The sequence below is a fragment of the Esox lucius genome, chromosome 17 (assembly GCF_011004845.1).
Source record: "Esox lucius isolate fEsoLuc1 chromosome 17, fEsoLuc1.pri, whole genome shotgun sequence".
Taxonomy (NCBI): Eukaryota; Metazoa; Chordata; class Actinopteri; order Esociformes; family Esocidae; genus Esox; species Esox lucius.
Genome location: NC_047585.1, coordinates 27290781 through 27315312, shown reverse-complemented (window position 1 = coordinate 27315312; position 24532 = coordinate 27290781). Strand labels below are relative to the sequence as shown.

The 24532-nt window shown below is 40.9% G+C and overlaps 1 protein-coding gene across 3 annotated transcripts; it reads right to left on the bottom strand.

Annotated features, from left to right (window-relative positions):
* Positions 1-7: 7 nt before the first annotated feature.
* On the bottom strand, positions 8-23600 carry smarcc2 (SWI/SNF related, matrix associated, actin dependent regulator of chromatin, subfamily c, member 2). Of its 3 annotated transcripts, none has more exons than XM_034287057.1 (25): positions 23462-23600; positions 22454-22573; positions 17551-17636; positions 17244-17325; positions 16556-16648; positions 16259-16328; positions 15984-16053; positions 14467-14542; positions 13678-13925; positions 13347-13471; positions 12890-12949; positions 12103-12271; positions 11098-11169; positions 10830-10943; positions 9803-9956; positions 8946-9068; positions 8797-8859; positions 7618-7876; positions 6854-7015; positions 5214-5272; positions 4957-5077; positions 4681-4844; positions 3142-3276; positions 2650-3034; positions 8-2497 (listed from the first exon to the last, which is right to left on the bottom strand). In XM_034287057.1, exons 1-25 carry the CDS (start codon positions 23570-23572, stop codon positions 2439-2441), a joined length of 3180 nt encoding a protein of 1059 aa, XP_034142948.1. In that variant the 5' UTR covers positions 23573-23600; the 3' UTR covers positions 8-2438. The 3 variants fall into 3 exon arrangements, with proteins under 3 accessions (XP_034142948.1, XP_012993721.3, XP_028970006.2); XM_013138267.4 differs by having other exon boundaries at positions 5214-5275; positions 23462-23599; XM_029114173.2 differs by lacking the exons at positions 17244-17325; positions 17551-17636; positions 22454-22573; positions 23462-23600 and adding an exon at positions 16982-16986 and having other exon boundaries at positions 5214-5275.
* Between the last annotated feature and the right edge of the window lie 932 nt (positions 23601-24532).

The following is a 24532-nucleotide window of genomic DNA, read 5'->3' as shown; positions in this document are numbered from 1 at the left end:
GCCCAAGTCATTTTATGTTCATTTATTTGATTTTCAACATTTTTTGTAAGTAAAACCTTAGCATCTTTTTTTCATTATTCAATACGAACTCCAGATCAACTGTTGACACTAGGCAATGTTTGACTGAGGAAAGGTTAATTTCTACTGTATAATCATTGCTACTGTAGCAATAATGAAAAAACAAGAAACTGAACAGACACGTATTTCATATCACGAAATCCACACAAGGTAATAACACAGACCAGAGCAGTCATCCATCTCCATAACCGTAGTGATGTTTCTAACCCTGACTACCTGCATGTTTCATCTGTATGCCACAATCCTGGAGTATGGTAGGGTAATGTGCTGCTAAGTGACAGTTTGATGTATGTACCAGTGAGCAGATGGTACTGAACTGAAGGCTCTCTGGGGAAACTCAATAAATGGCATGTATTCACAAGTTCATGGCATGCATTCACCCCTGATTCTCAGTCACACCGATGGCCAGGTAATGGTAACCTGTCATAGGATCACACACGACAATGGATTAGAGAGATTACAAAGATGATAAAATACAGCAATAAAATGCAAACAGTAATATCAAAGAAACAACATGGAAAATCAGACAGTCAAGAAATATAAAAATAGATAGGATACATAGATATTGTTACAGATATTAAAGGACAGAATTCTCTCTGCTGACTTGAAATCCCTTGACATACTTTTCGTTTAACATTAAAGCCCCTTCCATGACAGCTTCATGCCAGTGGACGCTTCGGCCGGGAAAACTGGAGAAAACAATTCTACAAATTTCTGAAACATCCACAACTCTGGCTTTACCCCACTAACTTACGGAGGAAAAAATGAACAAAAAATTGTGATGTCTAACCTTCTAAACTGTCAATAAGGTTATTCTGGCGTATACCTTTACAATGGTATGATTCACTGATAGTGGCAAGCCTTACTGGAAGTGCAGACCAAAATATATGACTCAATATTAAAAACATATGAATACAAATCATCTTATTTCTTAAAGTTGGGACTTTAGGTAATTGCAACATATTCCTTGTGACTGTGATTCTTTTTTATTATATCAATTGACTATTCAATTGTATCGCAAAGGATCAGTGTTACATCAATCTTCAAGTGTTAGCGGAGATGAAACTACATTCACTATAAAAGCTGCATATGTCCGCTTATTTGGAAATTACCTACACATTTCTATCATGTCAGGCTCAGTCAGAGAGGAATTTGGTACATTCAAATTGGAGTAAAACATTTGTAACAGAAAGTCAAGTTACAGTACATAGACTTACTGAATGAGATGGTTTTCTAGAGGAATGCAATGATCACCATTAGCAGATTACCATTTGTACATCTATTTTCATTGCCCCCACACATACTTTTAGTTCAGGATACATGTAATAAAAAAAGGCCAAGCCAAATGTTTCATAATGTCACATTCACACATAAAGGGCAATAATCAACCAATCCAATTAAACAAGTGACTTGTTCAATTGAAAATCTGATATTTGGAAACTATGACAATCTTAAAAGTAAAAACAACAAGAGAATCATTAAGTGCTTCAGGTCTTTTTAGTTAATGTTTCTTGTCTCCAGATATGGCCGCCAGGAAAGTGCAAATCTTTTATTCCCTCTTCTCTAAAGTACCTATCCCAGCTGCGTTCAGTGAACCGTGCTGTTCTGAACAACAGGTTGAAAAGCGCAGATGTTGGGTTGTGGTTCAGGAAACGCAGTCAGCAAGGTCTCTTTAGTTATGTCACTCAAAACTCAAGCCACACCTCAATGTAAATGTCCCTCAAAGTCTATTCAACAGTTTTGTGGAAACATTTAGTTCAGTACAAATTGTTCCTGGATATAACAAATGTTCAAATGAACTGAACGCACCCCTGGAGGTACTTTGGGAGAATACATGGGTAGGTAACATGGGAACATGGGGAAACACCTAACCTCCATACATAATAGAGGCAATAAAAGCACCACTGGCCGAAGGACGGATAAGACTAACAAACTTTAGATCTCTTCACATCCTCAGGTCAGTTGCCATATATACATGACTATACTGTGTTGGTTTAAATTTGTGTTCTGATGTGAAAGTAATTACTCAAATAATGTCTATGAAATGAAGTGGGGACTATTCCATTAAAACTTTTTAAAAGTTCTTTCATTGGCATTTTCTTGTTTAGTTGGGAGTCATTTTGAGGGATTATTTTTCCAACTTATATTCATTCAGGTAGGGTACATTCAACTTACATGAAATTATTTTGTTTAGTTTTTCTCATGTCAATTGTCAAGTCCAGATGTTGAAGTTTGTTGCATCTCCAGTTTGACTTCTTCAGTTTTAGATGACACAGGCAGGATTCATAGGTACAAAGTGGTCAATGTCATTCAGTTTTCCAGTACCCTTTCTGTTTCTCTCCTATCTCCTGTCCTCTTCACTATGGGTGAATGGCAGCTGAGGAGTGGAGTGTGTCCCCAGGTAGAGGGGCGCTGGGCTCTTAGTTCAAGAAAAATGGACAGTAAGAGATGTGTAACATAGAAACACAGTGCCAAAACAATCGATAGTTAATTCCAGTAGTTTACATGATTACCTTTACAGTATTATTTAAACACTGACAATTCCCAGTTGGTCAATACAAAGCGTCTCACCTTGGAGTGTTGGGGTGGTGGTGTTGGAGTGGCCTGGAGGGCCAGGAGGTGAGGTGTGAGGACCCCCGGGGACCAGCTGGGGCTCGGTGGGTTGGGCCTGGGCAGAGGGGCCGGTCATGGGGATGGAGGCAGTGGGGGCGGGGCTGGCAGCAGGCTGCGGTGCAGGGTTACTGGGGGCTGGCTGGGACTGGGTGGCTGAAGGGCCCTGGGGGGGGTGGGAGGTGCCTGTGGGGGCAGGAGAGGGGTGGGGGCCTCCAGTCTGGCTGTGCTGTTGGTGCTGGATCTGCTGGAAGTGCTGCTGACGTGCCCTCATCTCTGCATACTTCAGCTGCTCCATGTGGAATGACTGACGATCTGCCAGCAGCTGCTGCCTCTGGTACTCCAGCTACACACACACACACATACATTGGAAAAACATGTCCAGTCCGACTAACAAAACCAACATGTCCACTTATACTACATCCCCACGATCCCGCAGGACTCCAGACTCACAGCCTCCCTCTCTCGGTCCATGATGGTCTCCAGTTCTTCAAAGTGTCTCAGTTTGATCTCCAGTTTCTTCATCTGAGTCTCCACCAGCAGAGCCACCAGGGACTTGATCTTCCTCTCCTCCACCGCAGCCAGGTGCTTTAGTCAGTAAAAGACAGACAGAGAGATGGGGGGACAGAAAAATAAACAGGAAGAGAAAGGCAGAGAGAAGGGGTAGGGAAAATGACGGAGATATAGAAATGAATGGGCAGAAAAAGATCATCTTCAGTATATGAAATAGTGCAGACTCTATTAACATGTATTTTGTATTATTATGTATACTAACATGTATTGTCTATTATTATATATACTAACATGTATTGTGTATTATTATTTATATTAACCTGTATTTTGTATTATTATGTATACTAACATGTATTGTCTATTATATATACTAACATGTATTGTGTATTATTTATATTAACCTGTATTTTGTATTATTATACATACTAACATGTACTGTCTATTATTATTTATATTAACATGTATTGTCTATTATTATATATACTAACATGTATTGTGTATTATATATACTAACATGTATTGTGTATTATTTATATTAACCTGTATTTTGTATTATTATACATACTAACATGTACTGTCTATTATTATTTATATTAACATGTATTGTCTATTATTATATATACTAACATGTATTGTGTATTATTTATATTAACCTGTATTTTGTATTATTATACATACTAACATGTATTGTCTATTATTATTTATATTAACCTGTATTTTGTATTATTATACATACTAACATGTATTGTCTATTATTATTTATATTAACATGTATTGTCTATTATTATATATACTAACATGTATTGTGTATTATTTATATTAACCTGTATTTTGTATTATTATACATACTAACATGTATTGTCTATTATTATTTATATTAACATGTATTGTCTATTATTATATATACTAACATGTATTGTGTATTATTATGTATATTAGCCTCCTGAGACCCTGTGTCCGCATATGAGGACACTGTTTTAGGCTTCCTGCACCATGTACTTAAAAATGCATACATTAACAAAGCTCAGGTCTTATTATTATTTATACTAACATGTATTGTGTATTATTATTTATATTAACCTGTATTTTGTATTATTATGTATATTAACATATATTGTCCATTTATTTATATTAACATGTATTTTGTATTATTATGTATAGTAACAGCTACTGTCTATTATTATTTATATTAACATGTATTGTGTATTATTATTTATATTAACCTGTATTTTCTATTATTATGTATACTAACATGTATTTTGTATTATTATGTATACTAACATGTATTGTCTATTATTATGTAAACTAACATGAATTGTGCTGTGTTTATTTTTGGACCCCAGCAGCAACAGTCTAAGACGGGGCTAAATCAGACCCTTATATATACTTTATAGTACTATGCTGAGCAGCTTGCTCAACACTGCTCCTGATCCTAGATCAGTTAGGGACATTTAACTGAATGTGGGTCAGAGATTAGACCTTGGCTTTAACGGCAGCAGCAGCCAGAGCGGAAGCAGCAGCGGTGGCCAGGTTCCCCTCTCCCACATCCCTCTCCACTTTTGCCTTTCTGTCCCCTTCGTTCTCTCCTTCTCTCTGGCCCTCTTCGGCGCCTTCCTTCGCATCCTTCTCTCTCTGTCCATCACCTAATGTTGTGACATGTACAAAATGGATCACATGAATATTTGTTAAAGCCAGACAGACTACATTGGACAAAGATTACAGAGGTACATACAATATTTTTGTGACAGACATTACCCATCTCTGAGTCTGTCTTCTCAGCCTCTCGCTCTCCTTCTCCCTCTCTCCCTCTTTCCTCTTCTTTCTTCCCATTTTCTCCTTGTTTCTCTTCATCTTCCATTGCTCCATCTTTGTTCTCCTGTTATCACAGTGGAAACACCATGGAAAGTTCTTCTCACATCAAATCCTCTCACATCAACAAACAATTCAGGTTGCAGTTTGTAGGAACAGTTACCCGCACACAAGTAAAGCAGAAGTACCAACACAAATCATACCTTGGTCTCCCTCTTCTCCTCACTGGATTGGCTGTCACCCTTAGTCTCCTCATTGCTCTCTTCTGGGTGCAGAGAAAAGATAAGTTAGCAAGCATAGCATCTTATGTGTAACGCACCTGGAAAAATATAATCAGATAAACTACTTTAGGTTACATTTTTGTGTTTCCACTAATTTAACTAAAAGCAAAAACTTGCTTTTAGTGAAATTAGAAATGCAAAAACAAACCTATATCTGGCAAATGTTCAGCATGTTGCTCCTGTTGGTTTAGTGGTGCTTTTGATCATCAGCTAATAGGTGTGTGTAAAAACTGTCAAGGACATCAGCCTGGCAATTACACGTGGTACACCACAAACTTCAACAGGGCACAGAGCTGTAGTCAAATAGTAGTTAAACTTTTGAAGGGATCTATTAACTGCTGAAGGGATCTTTTAAAATAACAATTCTGGTTCTATTAGATCTCAGTGCAGCATTTGACACTGTAGATCATAGGACACTTATAGATAGGCTGGAAAATTGGGTAGGACTGTCCGGGACAGTCCTTGATTGGTTCAGATCTTATCTAGATGGCCGGAGTTACTTTGTCACCATTGGTAATCACGAATCTGATAGGGTGACTATGACATGCAGAGTTCCCCAGGGATCAGTTCTCGGGCCACTTCTGTTCAATCTCTATATGCTACCTCTGGGCCAAATTCTACAGAACAACAACATTAACTACCATAGCTTTGCAGATAATACTCAAATATATATGGCTCTCGAACCATATGAAAACAGCTCAATAGACTCACTGTGTCACTGTATAACGCAATCATACCTGGATGAATAAAAATTGTCTGCAATTAAACCAAGATAAAACAGAGACTATTGTGTTTGGCAACAAAAATAAAATTACTAGTATTAGTAAAGAGTTGGATTCCTGGGCCCTAAAAACCATCGACCAAGTGCATAATCTTGGTGATCTGGTAGACTCAGACCTTACATTTAACAGTCATTTTAACTGTCTCCAAAACAGCATTCTTTCATCTTAATTCCAAAACAGCATTCTTTCATATGGAATGGTCTCTTATTTGGACTCCCCAAAAAGACTGTAAAACAGCAGCAGCTCCTTCAGAATGCTGCTGCTAGAATGTTAACCAGGACCAAGAGAACAGAGCACATCCCTCCACATCACTTAAATCTTTGCACTGGCATCCAGTCAGTTACAGAATAGATTTTAAAGTGGTGCTTTTAGTTCATGAATCACTGAATGGTTTAGGTCCCAAATATATTTCTGATATGTTTGAAGAATATAAACCGAGCAAGACTCTTAGATCCATGAACTCACGTCAGCAAGTCCAAACTAAACATGGCTAAGCTGTATTTAGCAGTTATGCTGCACATAACTGGAATAAACTACCAGAAGATCTTAGACATGCCCCAAACTTATACACAGGTTTTATTGACCACATGCCTGGTGGTCTACGAATGACACTGTTATTACAGCATAATTTCTCTCAGTAACCCAAAAAAAGAAACATTGTCTACAGTTGTCCTGGGCACTGTTGGTATGCTGCAATAAACACTTGTTGAAAAACTCTAAGGACACACTGTATGTGTTTATGTCACCCAACTATAACTGTAGTTAATATTAGAGCAGTACCAGGTTTTTCTCCATCCTCCAGACTGGTGCCTGCGATACCGCTGCCCTCCAGGCCGTACAGGGGGTCCTGTCTACCACTGGCCCGCGCTGCCTCCTCAACTCTCCTCACATGGGCCTCCACCAGTGCTGCTGGGACCTCCTCCTTCATACGGGAAAACTCCTCTGAGAGAAATGGAGTAAGAGATGTAGAATTCAGTGGTTTAGAAGCTCCCCCTTTCTTTTTTTCTCCACCATGTATTATCTAAGGTTTCTGAAGACAAAATAAATGCTTCTGGAACATAACGGTTATCTGAACAACTCTCTGAAATACATCAGGCCAGTTAACAGTCAGCAGTGCTGTGCAGTTCTTATTGACATTGCCAAAGCATTTTAACTCCACCAACCAACAAGTCCTAACCAATAGACTCAACAACCTTGGGTTCTCTGAGAATTGGAGAGGCTGAACTAAAACCTACCTCTCTGACCATGTACATTGCAATCTGAGGATATGCTGTCAATCAATATTGTTGCACTTGCTCCTTGTGACTTTCTTATGTCTATATACAGACTAAACCATATATCTGGCCCTTCCAGCTCCATAAAAAGAGTCAGATTGTCAGTGAGTTTATACATCATCCAGGAAAGCACTGCGCAAGCATGACTTGCATCTTACGGCACAGCCATGTTCATGCTTCAAGTGTTCTCAGTCGGCTTATACTTGGTTAAATAAAAACCTATTCCGTAGTGTTTGTCACCAACGGATATTTACTGAGAGGACCTCTCACCTAAAGCAGACTTGGCGGCTGCTGATGCCACGCGGGGGTCCACCACAGAGGCCAGGAAGGCCACAGTGCTCATGACGGGGTTGCCCGCCTGGCTGAATGGTACTGGCTGGTAGGCCAGTGGGCCCAGGGAGGAGGATGTGTCCTCCAGGTAGGGGTCCTCGATGGGTAGGCGTAGGAAGTGCAGGATACACTCATCCTGGGTGCGTGAGCCCACATGCTCCGATACCTTGTTCCAGTCATCTTTGTACATCTCCAGACCCTGAGGGGAGATGGTAGGGATGATTTCTAATGTATTTATTTAACTCTGATTTAACCAGGGAGACACATTGAGACCAAGGTCTCATTTACAAGTGTGCCCTGGGAACATTAATCCAAGAATAAAACAACAATTAAATACAAAATAGATTTTACATACAGACTGACATCAGCCATCTCAATCAATTAAAACAAACACATCTCTCACTATAAATAGCTAACACCATGTTTTTTTATTTGACACAAGGACACCAAGGCATCCAACTGAAACTCAAATTGGATACCATTCCAACCAAGAGGTGCTTTATATGAAAAGGCAGAACTACCCAACTCAGTAGTTACAAAAGGTGTCTGTGACACTGACCAACCCTGTGATCGTGGATTGTAACCAGAGGATGTAGGGGTCACCAGAGATGTTAAGTATACCAGAAGCCTGTGGAGTAGGGCTTTATATACACAAATAGAGTAATGAAAGGATCTATGCACAAATTATGAGTTATATTAATAACTATATAGATACTAGTTGGACAACCACAGCTGAGTGAATACTTGTTTTTATATACACTTCATGATATAAAACTATTTTAATATAATATTTGCATCTTTGATTTTAATTGTTTGACCCTTTATTATATTTATAAATAATATACTTAAAAATATGTTTTTATTTTTTAAATATTGTTCATTAATAGGGAATTCATATTTTGTTAGTTTTGTCCTATATTCCAAGTTTGGATTTGAAACAATTACTATGAGGTTAAAGTACAGATTGTCAGCTCATATTTGAGGAAATGTGTGCCTATATTGGTTTCACCATTAAGAAATAACCACACTTGCATGAATGGGCCGTATTTATTATATACACACTATATTAGTTCAGTAGAATATGTCTAGTGTTACATGGTAGACAGAGTTGTTGTTTACCTCCAGCAGCAGTAGTGTCTCCTGTTCAGTCCAGTCTCGCATTGCGCTGGCAGCACTCTTACTCTGCAGACAGGAGGAAGTAATGTCACTCAACACACCTCCCCAGCTATACATGCATCATGGTCTTCATGAAGTGTAGGGAGGCCTACTTTAGGAGTCCCAGTCTTCTTGCTGTACATGTCTGTCCTCAGGCCAAAGTTCTGCAGATCGGCTGGGGGCTGCTTTTCCTTCACCTTGTCTGGGAAGGACAGCATCTGCTGGGCGGCTGGAGTCTGGAGGTGACAGGGAAGAATGTGAGGATAGTGAAATACAGTGACTAAAGTGTAGAATAATAGTGAAGACATCAAAACATTGAAATAGCATATATGGAATGATGTAGCAACAAAAAAGTGTTACGTCGGGAAAACATCAGTTGTGTTTTGACAAGGTGGGGTTGGTGTACAGAAAACCATTATGTCTGTACTGTAGTAGTCCATATTATGGCAAGAACAGCTCAAATAAGCAAAGAGAAACGATAGACCAACATTACTTTAACACATGAAGGCCAGTCAGCCTGGAAAATGTCAAGAACTTTGAACATTTATTCAAGTGCAGCTGCAAAAATGACCAAGCTCTATGAAGAACATGGCTCTCTGCCACAGGAAAGGAAGACCCAGAGTAACCTCTGCTGCAGAGGATGAGTTAATTTGAATTACAAGCCTCAGAAATTGGCTATTAACTGAACCTCAAATTGCAGCCAAAATGCTTCACATTCTTCTGCTACTGAAGGACACCAATAAGAAGAAGAGCCTTGCTTGGGTCAGAAATGGACATTAGACAAGTGGAAATCTGTCCTTTGAGATTTTGAGATGCAGAGTGGGTGGACGCTCTCCGCATGTATGGATCCCACGGTGAAGCATGGAGGAGGTGTGATGGTGTGGGGGTGATTTGCTAGTGACATAGTTGGTGATTAATTCAAGGCACATTCAACCAGTGTGGTGCATGTGCGTGGTATGTGTGTGTGTACCTGGGAGGCCTTGGGCTGCAGGGGGACAAGGCTGGAAGGGGTGTCAGCCAGGACGTGAAAATGGGAGGTGGGCGGAGGGCCCATGGGGGTGGGACGGCTTTCTGAGTCCACCTGATAGTTGATCAGACCCCACTGCTCCAGGAACGCATGCACCCTAACGAGGAGGAGGATATGTTGAGGAGGTAAATAATCAGAATACACAACAATTACATTATTACACAAAGTTACACTAGCCTAATCAGAGCATAACGTTTTTAGTATTATACAGTGTGTTATAAATTGTTAATATTATACAGTGTATTATAAAGTGTTAGTATTATCCAGTATTTAGAAAGTGGTAGTATTATACAGTGTATTATAAGGTGTTAGTATTATACTGTACATTGCAGGGCATGTTAGACAGCCATGCTCAATGGCAATGGGCATTACTATGTCAAAAACAACGTTTTGCTAGATTTGAACTCCCAGGTCAAAAGCGTGCAGTACAATGATTGGCAAGCAAAGCAACATGCCAAACGGTCTATTCATCTATTTTTCTATTTGCCACTGACCATAATCCTTATGTTTAAAAGCATAACGTATGTGGTAGTTAGCATATCAACCTAATGTAAAGAACAAGAAAGATTGCAAGAAAGCGCATGAGTGGACAGCATGCGTGAAATGTCCAATTGAGTATAAGGGTTGCCATTCATCAACTATCTCCATGATTCAAATAACCTAATGGAATTCCATTTCAGACATTATTTTTGTCACTGAGTATGCTAATGAGAGAGAAGATAACAACTGCATGAAATAATCAGGGAGGGAGGTTTAACTGCCGTCTGAAATCCGTCCTGAACCAAACCCAAACCTAAAACCAACCATAGGCTTTGGTAAATACAGTTACCATGTCAAGTTACATTTAAATTGGCTATTTGTAATATTATAGTTGAAAGGTTTATTAATGTCCTTGAATTGTGCAAGGATTTAGGAAATGTTGTAAAACTGTAAAATGACTATTGTATATGTATTGATGATTCCACCCGACCTCATGATGGCACACACATCTCCGGCCAGGTTCCTACGACAGGCAGTGGAGGTCAGATACTCCTGGGGGTTCAGCCTGTAAGTGTCAATCATGAAGTTCCTGTAGGCCAGGTAACTGTGACGAGAGAGAATGAACATAATAATATAGGTTAATAATATTGCAGTCTATGTAGTTGTATTTCTGTCAGTGCTCACGTAAATCACAGGTAAACGTGAGTGTTTTAAACTAAGAATGTATAATGTTAATATGCTGGCATGTGTTTGCTTACATCTCAGGGGTTTTGGATTTGTTCTTGCCGTTGAAGAATTCAGGGAGGGCTCTGCGCTCAATAGCATGAACACTAGGAAAGAGAGAAAGAGGTGAGCATATATTACACTGTCCCTACCATTTCAGAACATCTAATAACAGTGATTTCAATCATTTAAGCACTGGTTTCATAACAGTGAAGATATTGAAGCAGACCAGGGGACTACAAGTGTCTAGCGGAAATGTGTTTTTATCCTAATCCCCTGACACACTGCTGGAGCACTACTGTCCACCCAGACTGGAGAAACTGGGGTTAAGAGCCCTGCTCAATGGCACAGCAATGTTGAAATGAGTTGGTTTCTTGGAATAGAATGAGGAACATTTTGGTTTAAGACCCGACTTTCTGGGTAACATTTCTCCTGAAAATCTTAACACTACATCACTGATGGTTGGATGGACCATCAAGACATCTCTACACTACATTATCAATGGTTGTTGGGTGGACCATAATGACATATCTACACTACATTATCACCGGTTGTTGGGTGGACCATCATGACATCTCTACACTACATTATCACCGGTTGTTGGGTGGACCATCATGACATCTCTATACTACATAATCTCTGGTTGTCGCATGGACCATTATGATATCTCAAGACTACATTATCATCACTGGTTGTTGGATGGACCAGCATGACATCTCTAAACCACATTATTATCACTGGTTGTTGGGTGGGCCATCATGACATCTCTACACCACATTATTATCACTATTTGTTGGGTGGACCATGATGACATCTCTATACCACACTATTATCACTGGTCATTGGGTGGACCATCCTGATATCTCCACACCACATTATCATCACTGGTCATTTGGTGGACCATCCTGATATCTCCACCCCACATTATCATCACTGGTCATTGGGTGGACCATCCTGATATCTCCACACCACATTATCATCACTTGTCATTGGGTGGACCATCATGCTGATATAGATAGACAGATAGATATGGAGCCTACCTGTTGTAGTCAAACCAGGCAGCATAGCTGGGGATGATTATGTGGTGGGTCTGCTCCGTAACGTTGTCCTCATGGAGGTCCGACCCTTTCACAGGCTCTCCCTTCACACTTGGAGAGCCCTCCTCCTCCTCCTTTCCTACAGTTTCCATGGATTCATCCTCCTGTTCATCTATTCAAGTTAACAGTGAAGATAATGAAGAGGCAAGATCACAGTCCAGTGCATAAGAACCAAAAATACCCTACATGTGCATTTTAGGATTATCACTAATACTTCATATCATATTGAGCTTTTAAAGACAGGAGGCAGTCTGAGAAATCTGTTTTAATAAAATGGGTACCATTCAGATTTCCTGAACCAATAAAGAAATTCCAAACCAAATTAAAATTACTTTTGCTAAATCCTAAATTAAGCTGAGGGAGTGAAGATGATGGGGAGTAGAAGCTAATTAGACCTTCCAGTGGCCCATCCCAGTGAGTGTGTGTAAAAACACAGCAGTGGGCCGGACTTGAACCCACAATGCCTAAACATGGGTGCCGGATAAACCACTAAGGAACAAACGAGGACATCCATTTGTTCATTTTGTTTGATGCTTATATGATTATTTAGAAGTTGAAAACGTATGTAGACAACGTAATACATGTAATGCTACCTACTCTTTAAGGGTCAGGGTGACAGCAAAATAGACATGCTTTCTGAGAAACAGCTGCTACTAGCATGGCAGTAAAAGTAGCGAGAGTTGACAGTTCATTTGATGCTGAAACCTATTAAGTAGATCTGGGAACTCACCCAGGTCTGTCATAGTACCTCCCTTCACTGGTGTTGACTCAGAGTCTTTCTTAGTGTTAGCTACAGGGAGGCAGACAGAGGGATTGAGACACAGAGAGGGAGAGAGAGAAAGAGAGAGACAGAGGATTGGGGTGAGAGCTTTATAATAACTAAAACACAGAACTCGTTGAAACCCTGACCTTAACCATAACAACCAGAATCAGAATTCCAGGACATGTAAACATACTCAGAACTATATGTGGTGCCATGGTGCTGTTAGTAGAATACCACATATAGAGACAGAACACGCAAAACCTACACAAAGCTGGCAGACAGTTAAATACAGTGGTTGGTGAGCATACAAGACCAAACAATGAGATGTGATAGGCAAGATTACAACGGATTTATCATGAAGTGCGAGTGGTGTTCACCAACATAATTCCTTATGTTCTGTGGTGTGTGTGTTTTTGCAGGGTACCTGTTCTAGGTAGGGTGACCTCTTCCACTGCAGGTACCGGCGATGGTTCATCCAGATCTTTTGTCAGATCCTCCTGCTCCTCCTCTCTCTGGCCTCGCTTAGACTTAGTGTACGGGGTGGTGGGCCTACACACACACACACACACAAACACACACACACACACACAGACACAACGTATGGCATCTAAATGATTGTGGAGGGTGTTATCCCGCCTTTCACAGTAGTTACATACACATACATTATCCAGCCTTTCACAGTAGTTACATACACATACATTATCCAGCCTTTCACAGTAGTTACATACACATACGTTACATAAACATACACGCACCCTTTCTTGGTGTTTTTCTTCTTGCTCTCCTGGGGTGGTGGCGTGGGCGAGGGGGAGGGGGAGCGCTTCCTCTTCTTGGCGCTGCCAGGCTTTTTATCTCGGCGTTCGTCCCCCGGGGTGGTCACCTCATCCGTCAGGGTCTTGGCTGAGATCCTCTTCCTCTTGGGGCCCCCCTCCCCAACCTCATAGTCCTCCTCATTCATCCACTCATTGAACTGGTCGAGGTCTAGGATCCACTTAGCATGGACCTGAAGGCACAGGTGTTAACGTGATAACATGAGTTAATAATTATTTAACATGGCTTTGTCAATAGATGTTGGCTGTATATACTGTATACGAGTGGGTGGGTGGCAGAGAGAGAGAAATAAATAGAGAAAAACAGAGCAATAGAGAGAGCATAGAAATATCATGAAGTCCTAACTTGCAAACAAATCATTGGTATGAAAGACAAAAGAACAACCTACTCTAGTAAAACAGACAGAGCCAGTGCACCCCCTCCCAAACAGTTTCTGAACATCATTGTGATTGGTGTGGAAATGGTGTTGATTGATCTGAGGCAAGGTGACTTTTGACTCAAGTTTTTTAGACAACAGCTAATAATCACAAAAGGAGATGAATGGCAAAGCACAATGCCACATTATGTGAGCTTTCTCAGGCATTTGCTGACATTTGGTTAGTATGGTTAGTACGTTGAGTAGACCTGTAGTAATAAGTAAGTAACAACGACATCAGACACAGCCCATGACACACACACATAAAGTCAAAAGGAAGAGAGCTATGTGTGCTGACCTTCCTGGGTTTCTCTGTGCTCGGGGGGTCTTCTACAGCAGCCTCCACCTCACTGGCTGAGATCCAGGTGTCATAGCTGAAAAGTACAGGGAAAAGGACATAGGTCAGAGACCGCAAAAGTGTCTAAACATGGTTCTATAAGCTGTGGGTTGGTGTTAGGTAAAGGAGTTGTGGGTATGCGTAAGTTCACTGTGTGATGAAGCCAGTTGGGCTGTAAAAGGCTGTGTTAATTAACCTCCTAGCATGTGCAGCTGAGATGGAGTCAAGACCACAGCACTGGAGACCCAGACCCAAACCCTGGAGACCCAGAGCAATATCCAAACCCTGGAGACCCAGAGCAATATCCAAACCCTGGAGACCCAGTCCAAGACTCAAACCTGGAGACCCAGATCAAGACCCAAACCCTGGAGACCCAGGCCCAGACCCTGGAGACCCAGAGCAATACCCAAACCCTGGAGACCCAGAGCAATACCCAAACCCTGGAGACCCAGTCCAAGACTCAAACCTGGAGACCCAGATCAAGACCCAAACCCTGGAGACCCAGAGCAATACCCAAACCCTGGAGACCCAGTCCAAGACTCAAACCTGGAGACCCAGATCAAGACCCAAACCCTGGAGACCCAGGCCCAGACCCTGGAGACCCAGTCCAAGACACAAACCCTGGAGACCCAGGCCCAGACCCAAACCCTGGAGAGCCCGACCCAACCCCTGGAGAACCAGACCACATCTTTGTGGACTCAAGTGGTCTCAAGACCAAGACTGCAAGATCTTGGATGTGCAGTATCTACTAGTGATGTTAAGGTAAACTAGGCTATCCCAACCAAATCCATTCTAGTTTCAAGAGATGAATAATGTAGAGACAACAGTAAATTATAAGACCTATTTCTGGGAATAGCGCAACATAATTGGAAGTCAATTATATGCAACATGTAAATCTAATCAGCTCTAAAGAATATTAACATAGCTTCCCTATCTAATAATCTTTCAAACCTCACAACTAATGAGGGTACGCAGAGAAGAGAGGCACAAATAAGATAAGAAAAATAAATAAATAGCATATTCACTGTCTGGCTTGATTCATTAGACCTGCCTGCCATACTTACTCATAATTAAAAGCTGAATAAAATGTCCATTAGGGTACTTGCATGGCTTCTATGCATTAAATAGATTACTAGACTACATGTGTAGACCACACTTGACCTCTTGGGCACAGTTATGGTCGACAAAGTTCCTCCGTAATGTCAATATCACGTTCAAACCTCATAACATTTGCTAGAGAAAATGTACCTTTCATTTTCATTAAAACAAAATAAATACAACAGGAACCATTATATTATATTGATATGTTTATATTATTCAATATTAATTAGATTCTATATTTCTCTATGCTCAGCAAGATAATCATTTCATATTTCTCCTGCTGGTAATAAATAACATGTTAACAGGAATGCCACAATGTCCGGTCATTTCAATTTATTTATTTTTTATTCTCTGAAGAACAAACAAAGCTTATGTACCTGTCAGGAGAGTAGCCCCAGTGAAGCAGCACCTGCTTGTCTCTCTTCATCACCGGGCGCACCCACTCCTCTGAGCCAACCAGTGGAGAGAGAGAAAACAGTTAAACAAAATCAAATATAATACAACAGATATATGGATCATAGAAATATTGTGCATTTCTGTGATTAGTCCATTATCCTAGTTAATTGCTACAGTAAACTACACTAATTTACTTGGTCACGAAATCAGCAAATTCCAGCCACTACGGTAGATCTGATATGTGAGGCTAATTTACCTTCCTCCAGACTGGTAGGGATAGGAACCACCACATGGGAGCTGGCAGTCTTGTCTTCAGTCACTGAGCCCTGCAAAAAACAGAAAACTCCTTACCTGTGTTTTCTTGTATTGCACAGTGTTTTATTTAGTTTAAACTGAGTTGTATTTTATTGTGACTTTGCGGTGTTTTAGTTTTTATGTAAATGTGTTGTATTTTATTATGATTGTGCTGTTTTAGTTTTTATGTAACTGTGGCGTGTGTAACTGTATTAAGCTTTACAGTATTGTGTCATTAGGTCAGAAACAATAAGCCTACCTGATGTCTCTTGATGATATCCTTCAATTTCCCCAATAACTTGGCCTCAATGTCAGAGCTCAAGTAGATTACTGGTCGACTTAGACAGTTGTTCTGAGAGTGAGAAAAATAGGGAAACAGAAAGACCATTATTTTCTAAAGATGACCAGTGCAGACTAACCTCTACCCTGAACAGACTAACCTGTACCAGGGCAGACTAACCTGTACCCTGAACAGACTAACCTGTACCAGGGCAGACTAACCTGTACCCTGAACAGACTAACCTGTACCAGGGCAGACTAACCTGTACCCTGAACAGACTAACCTGTACGAGGGCAGACTAACCTGTACCCTGAACAGACTAACCTGTACCAGGGCAGACTAACCTGTACCCTGAACAGACTAACCTGTACGAGGGCAGACTAACCTGTACCAGGGCAGACTAACCTGTACCAGGGCAGACTAAGCTGTACCAGGGGAAACTAAGCTGTACCAGGACAGACTAACCTCTACCCTGAACAGACCAACCTGTACCATGGGAAACTAAGCTGTACCAGGACAGACTAACCTCTACCCTGAACAAACTAACCTGTGCCAGGGCAGACTAACCTGTACCAGGGCAGACTAACCCCTACCCTGAACAGACTAATCGGTACCAGGGCAGACTAACCTGTACCAGGTTAGACTAAGCTATAAAGGGCAGACTAACCTGTACCAGGGATTTCTCGATTGTCATGAACATCTCCACATTGCGGTCCATTCGAGAAGGATTCTGGAAGTCAAACCTGCGCCTGCCATGGAGACAGACAGGTGTAAAAAACAATATCACAGAGCATCATCTGTAATGTGTAAACAAAAAAAATGTATCATCAAAATAGTAATTACTGAATAAGTATTTCCTTTTTCTTTGTCAATTGGTTAGTATGGTTTACTTTGTTTTACTCTGAGACTAGTGTGTTCCATTTTAAGAGAGCATTGAACCAAACAAAACCTGCACATTAGCATGAAACGCTTACCAGCCCTGGTCGCTCTTGAACTTGTAGGCTGCAGCCAGAATGTGGCACAGAGCCCCACCAGACTTGAAGTCCAGGAAACTCTTCATCTGAACAGAAATAGTTAGAGACTGTATTACGACAGTGGTATAAGGAAAGCGGAACAACCCATTGTGTGTGTTTACAGGTTTAACTAAACATGTGGGGACAAACAATCATAAGGACAGTAAAAAAAAATATCTAATCTGCGACTGAATTAGATCTACAACCCCGGAACACATTAAGAGACCACTGCACCTTTCTCTTCCCTTTTCAAAAAAGTTGAATTAGCAGTGGTCTCTTAATTTTAACCCTTCTGTTCCTCACTCAAAACCTTCCTTTTCAACTTTTTTGAAAAGGAAAGAAAAAGGTGCAGTGGTCTCTTAATTCTTTCCAGAGCTGTATGATGAACCCAAATTAAGCTTTTTTGCAGCACAAGCCAGCACAATAGTTCAGACTTTTCTGACAGTAAACATTAATGTAATTAATTTATTGTGTTCCTAAATAATAGATTTATGGTCCATAGCTTAGTATTTTACTAATGACATCCTTACAATGTGGGAACATAGATTTTTATATATGTTTTGATTTTCATAAATTTTTTATATTTATGTACACATAATTATTACTGCATCTGACTGAGAGCAGTGACTAATACACTTTTTTCTGTTTATCTATATTCTGCAGGCTTTCTTTCAGCCTGCCGAGCAGCAACATCTACAGGCATAACAGCGGGAAGTAGGTGAGACGAGATTGTGAAAGCGACATTGGTATAGAAATAGAATACTGCCAAAATGTTTGTATTCACAGCATACAACTCACAAATGTGAGCCATGATTCATAAACACACAGCATACATGCCAAACATGTAAACCGTAAACTGTAAGTACACAGTAGCGAATCCAAAACTGTAAACCATGATTCGTATATGCACAGCTTTAAACTCACAAATGCGCAGTTGGAAATGTAAAAAAAAAAAGAACACAAATATAAGTCACTATCCACAAACAAACACTACCTGACTCGTATTTCTAAAATCACATTTGCATAAATGCAACCAGTTTTGTCAGTCAACACTTTCGTGTTAGAACTGTCAAGTGTGCTTTTGGCAGTTTTTGGAGTGTTCTTTTGGCAGTTTTTGGAGTGTTCTTTTGGCAGTTTTCTACCTCCGTACATTTTGCTATACTGCAGCCCCATTCTACTGAAATGGATAAAGAAGCATAATATTTTCCCCCCAAATTTAACTGAAATACTGTATCCTTTACATTAGGGTGACCACATTTTTAAACGCCCAATACGGGACCCTTCTGTAACCGCATGTTAATGCACGCGCACCCGTATGCGCTTGTGCACATGTTGGTCATCATGCGTGCTTGTGGTTGGTGGAGTGGGGGCACTTTGAGCTTTGATGAGAATTGTTGCTTTGCTCTGCAGTTCTACGCAGTTGTTTGTTTGGCTCTGACTCGTATGTGGAAACATTACAGTATTATTATTATTATTGTGGTGAAAAACGGGAAAATTTGGTAGTGAATGTCGGAAACCGGGACATTTTAGTGTTTTACTGATATTTGTCAGGACCCGGGACACCCAGCTTGAAACCGGGACAATCCCTGGCAAACCGGGACGTCTGGTCACCCTACTTTATATGTAACAAAATAAACACCCGCCACCCACCAAAAACGTAATGAGAATCAGGATTAAAGTGTTGAAAAAAATTATTCCCAGCGCAAGGTACTTTTAACCCGAAAGATCTCATGAAGGAAGTGTTTCATTGGTATTTACATATTGTTTCACATGATTGATGGTTTTAACTGTTAATTTAATTTTAAACCGAAGGCATCAAATGACTACAGTCAAAACAGACTCAAGCTAGCGAGTGGCAGCCATTCTCCCGCAGCAGGTGCTGTTGTCTCCGTTACCACGGTAACCTCCTGCCTTTTAAGCAGCAGCAAAAATGTATAATCTTTTTTGCTGCTACAATGTGAGTGGCAGGCAGATTTTTTAACTATCTGCCAAAGTGGCTGGGGAACAAAAAGGTTTATTAGAGTCTGAGACAATATGGATATGTTTGATAAAGTCAACACCACGGTTCAGATGGGCATGGGACTGAATACAACAGGATATGTACATGGGGTCAAATGACTTTCCTAGTATATACAGTGGGGAGAACAAGTATTTGATACACTGCCGATTTTGCAGGTTTTCCCACTTACAAAGCATGTAGAAGTCTGTCATTTTTATCATAGGTACTCTTCAACTGTGAGTGACGGAATCTAAAACAAAAATCCAGAAAATCACATTGTATGATTTTTAAGTAATTAATTTGCATTTCATTGCATGACATAAGTATTTGATACATCAGAAAAGCAGAACATAATATTTGGTACAGAAACCTTTGTTTGCAATTACAGAGATCATACGTTTCCTGTAGTTCTTGACCAGGTATGCACACACTGCATCAAGGATTTTGGCCCACTCCTCCATACAGACCTTCTCCAGATCCTTCAGGTTTCGGGGCTGTTGCTGGGCAATACGGACTTTCAGCTCCCTTCAAAGACTTTCTATTGGGTTTAGGTCTGGAGACTGGCTAGGCCACTCCAGGACCTTGAGATGCTTCTCCTTAGTTGCCCTGGCTGTGTGTTTCATGTCGTTGTCATGGTCATCCCATCTTCAATGCTCTTACTGAGGGAAGGAGCATAGGCGCCGATTTATGTTTTCCTCCGTGGGTGCTCATAGGCGCACGCCATTTATATATATATATATATATATATATATATATATATATATATATATATATATATATACACACACCTATATATACCTATATATACATATATAAACGCACTACGCACACCTATTCATTGACTTAATAAAGCCGTAAAGTAGATCTTTCAAAATTTACCACTTATCACAAATACAGGATTGGAGATGAAAAGTTTAACTGACACGTAGGCCTAACCGCGATCAGTTTGTGGGAAATTAATGTTTTGCGCTATTATCTAAATATCGATTAAAAAAAACGACACATAGTTTCTGGGAGTTTCTCCCTAATTTCTGCTACGAGTTTTTGATAGTGGCATTTTTTCATCTGAGAAACGCTGTGATTGGTGGATAGGGAGCACCCGGAGCAGGCGACTGTCACTAATATCGACATAACCAATCACAGTGTGACAGACGCTTTACATATCACCAACGGCAAGTTTAATTTTAAATGAATGTAGCCTACTGGCGGTCTGGCACACGTGGGTGCTCGTGCTCGGTATTTTCGTGGGTGCTCGCTATTTTCCGTGGGTGCTCGCTATTTTCCGTGGGTGCTCGAGCCCCGGAGCACCCACGGTATCGGCGCCTATGGGAAGGAGGTTGTTGGCAAAGATCTCGCGATACATGGCCCCATCCATACTCCCCTCAATACGGTGCAGTCGTCCTGTCCCCTTTGCAGAAAAGCATCCCCAAAGAATGATGTTTCCACCTCCATGCTTCACGGTTGGAATGGTGTTCTTGGGGTTGTACTCATCCTTCTTCTTCCTCCAAACACGGCGAGTGGAGTTTACACCAAAATGTTATATTTTTGTCTCATCAGACCACATGACTTTCTCCCATTCCTCCTTTGGATCATCCAGATGGTCATTGGCAAACTTCAGACGGACCTGGACATGCGCTGGCTTGAGCAGGGGGACCTTGCATGCCCTGCAGGATTTTAAACCATGACGGCCTAGTGTGTTACTTATTGTTTTCTTTGAGACTGTGGTCCCAGCTCTCTTCAGGTCATTGACCAGGTCTTGCCGTGTAGTTCTAGGCTGATCCCTCACCTTCCTCATGATCATTGATTCCCCACGAGGTGTGATCTTGCATGGAGCCCCAGACCAAGGGAGATTGACCGTCATCTTGAACTTCTTCCATTTTCTAATAATTGCGCCAACAGTTGTTGCCTTCTCACCAAGCTGCTTGCCTATTGTCCTGTAGCCCATCCCAGCCTTGTGCAATTTTATCCCTGACAGCTCTCTGGTCTTGGCCATTGTGGAGAGGTTGGCGTCTGTTTGATTGAGTGTGTGGACAGGTGTCTTTTATACAGGTAACGAGTTCAAACAGGTGCAGCTAATACAGGTAATGAGTGGAGAACAGGAGGGCTTCTTGAAGAAAAACTAAGAGGTCTGTGAGAGTCAGAATTCTTACTGGTTGATCAAAAACTTATATCATGCAATAAAATGCTAATTAATTATTTAAAAATCATACAATGTGATTTTCGGGATCTTTGTTTTCGATTCCATCTCTCACAGTTGAAGTGTACCTATGATAAAAATAACAGACCTCTACATGCTTTGTAAGTAGGAAAACCTGCAAAATCGGCAGGGGAACAAATACTTGTTCTCCCCACTGTATATAACATTTCTAAAACCACACCTCAAACTCTAACAAACCATTTAAAAATGCCAAGGGACGCTTATTGAGCGAGAGAGAACTGGGACAAAATTCTGCTGATCTGATCTCAAAACAGTATTTTGTTCCCAAAAGTAAATCTTATTAACAAGCTGGACTACGTTTTGTAGACAACTTCCTTTGTCAAAGATTTAAAAATATGTTCTTTAGGTGTGCAAGTTGAATTGAGTTATTGAACAAGCACCACTTCAAGCAACCAAAACATGCTAGGATGTGACAATATCTTCAGCCTAATCAGCGTCACAAGCCTCCCATTGGAAAGAAAAGCTTCTTGGCAATTCTAGCTTAGTTTTACATATCTCTAAAGCAAATATGTAAAAAAGCCACCATTCGGGATCCGACCTGGATCCAATAATAAAGTACAGAATTTCCACCCCAACCCGGATCTTGGGAAAACGGGTCCGGCCTGGACCACCGGGATGGTCTAGTGTCTCCATCCATGTGTTTTTACCGGCAGCTTGGTGAGAGGTGGGTTGCTGACGTGCCGTCCGAACACCTCCTCCTGAAACTGCAGTAGCTGCACCACCAGGCTGGACAGAGACTTGTTCGTGGGGGGCTCTGCCTGGATGTACTGGGGGGGGGGGGGGGGGGGGGGGGGGTAGAGAAAAGTGACATAAAAAAATCAGCAGTAAAAAGCACATTTCATTCATTCAGATGATTATTATTCCAAGTCTCTGCGCATGTGTATGCAGGTGTGAGAGAATGTATGAGAAAGTTGACATAAGACATTTTTCTATTAACCACCATATTACAGCGTAGATTACTTCATTTAAGAAATCCGGAGATCACTTTATGGTCAATAGAACTACAGGTACTACTTTGTGACAACTGTTAATCTGTCAATGCCAAGTGGATAAAAAGGTCTGAGGACTTCCAGACAATAGGCAGGTCTTTTTGGCAACACTATGAGAAAATTCTGCAATCCATCAGGAGGGGGTAAAAAGGGGCGGATCATAAAAGCTCAAGGCGCACATATAGCCCTAAAATAATATGGTGTGCACAGGAGTGAAAGCGAAAACTGAAAGCCCCGGTAAACCACATCTCAACATCTGGATTTTTGCACTTGCGCCGGCGAAGCACTGGCGGGAGTAGGCATCTGCAATCCATGAAAATACCGTTAGCAGCTAGCTGGCTGGGTCCGCCCCCGTCAAACAAAAACCTGCAACACAGGCCATTCATTTCCCTCTACTAAATGTAGATAGAAATATGTACGTATAACCTATCACATCTCAATCATTTGCAGCGCTCCCAAGACGTTTCCTTAGCATCCTTTTGTTTCCGTCAGGAGAATGCGTGAAATAAACAGCTGGACTAACGTATCCTGGCTGCAACCCATTTCATCTCACACCCTCCCTCTCGTTTCTCTGTAGCTCACTCCATCTGTTGTTAAGAAGCCCTTCTTGATTTATTATAATATGCATGCGTTTATTTATTACGACAGCAATAAAGCAAGCAGTACCTTTTTATAGTTCTTGCCCAACCAAACGCGGACATTGTCGAATTGCGAGACGGTATCAGACGCTTCGAAATATTTTACATTCGGGCCGCCGTCTTTCTTCCGCACCGCCATCTTTGTCTGCACAATGTCAATTTAGACCGCCGCCTGGTGGTAGAAATACGATGCCGCAGGCATTAGGACCCATTGCTGCCACCGCATTACACCTACTGCAGGTGGCGTCGTTGTTTAAAGAAAATCAAATCCCTGTAATGACGTGAACCGGTATTGCGGTACAGAGCACACTATGTGTCCGTACCATATCATGTCTTTCGATTTGTGGATATCTTTTCATAATTTTAAGAATATTCGATCGGGTCTACCGCCTATATTCAATGTAGTGATATGCTAGTGTATAAGCATAAGTATGTATATACCTCGAATCTCAAACAATGACAACTCTGTAGCTAAGCCCTTTTTTTCTAAACGTTTATGGGATTTCACGTGTCCTACTTATATCAATACACACGTAAGAACCGAAGTATAACGAACTTTCAAATAGTATAGGCCCTATTCGTGATGGAAAGTGAGTTGGGTTATGTTTATATAAATACGTTTAAATTAAGAAACCAAATGAACGATCCTTTCACCAATGCAAATTTGGTTCCCAACATTCACCAAAAAGAACCGTTCAATGGCAAAAATCAGCATTAATTATGCCTCACGTTGCAAAAAAGAAAAAACGAACAAAACGTTATTGTTTCCATGGCGAATACATTTCTAATCCATACAACACCTACGGAGCCCCTGGTGAACAAACATATGCCAGGCAAATCAAGGCTAATTCTCAACTTTTTATTGATGTTCTCAGATCTCATCTGGTGAGTAGACATTAGGTTGGCAATTTCTCTGTATTTAAGAAACATTTGTCTGTCAAGTAATTCAGTGTAATATGTTTGCATTCAAACAGACATTAAAATCCCACTGGAATTGTCAGAATGGGTTTCTTTACTGGACCAAAATGCGAAACAGATTCAGTGTCTTGGTCAGATGTATTGAGCAATGTTATCATGGAATTCTGTGCCACAAAACATG

Coding starts and splice junctions, on each gene's coding strand:
- smarcc2 (XM_013138267.4), bottom strand. CDS start 23,572: ATGGCGGTGCGGAAGAAAGACGGCGGCCCGAATGTAAAATATTTCGAA. Junction 17,326..17,550: donor TTCAAGAGCGACCAGGGCTG/GTAAGCGTTTCA, acceptor TCTCCATGGCAG/GCGCAGGTTTGACTTCCAGA. Junction 9,069..9,802: donor TGCAGCCCAAGGCCTCCCAG/GTACACACACAC, acceptor TGTCACCTCCAG/ACTCCAGCCGCCCAGCAGAT.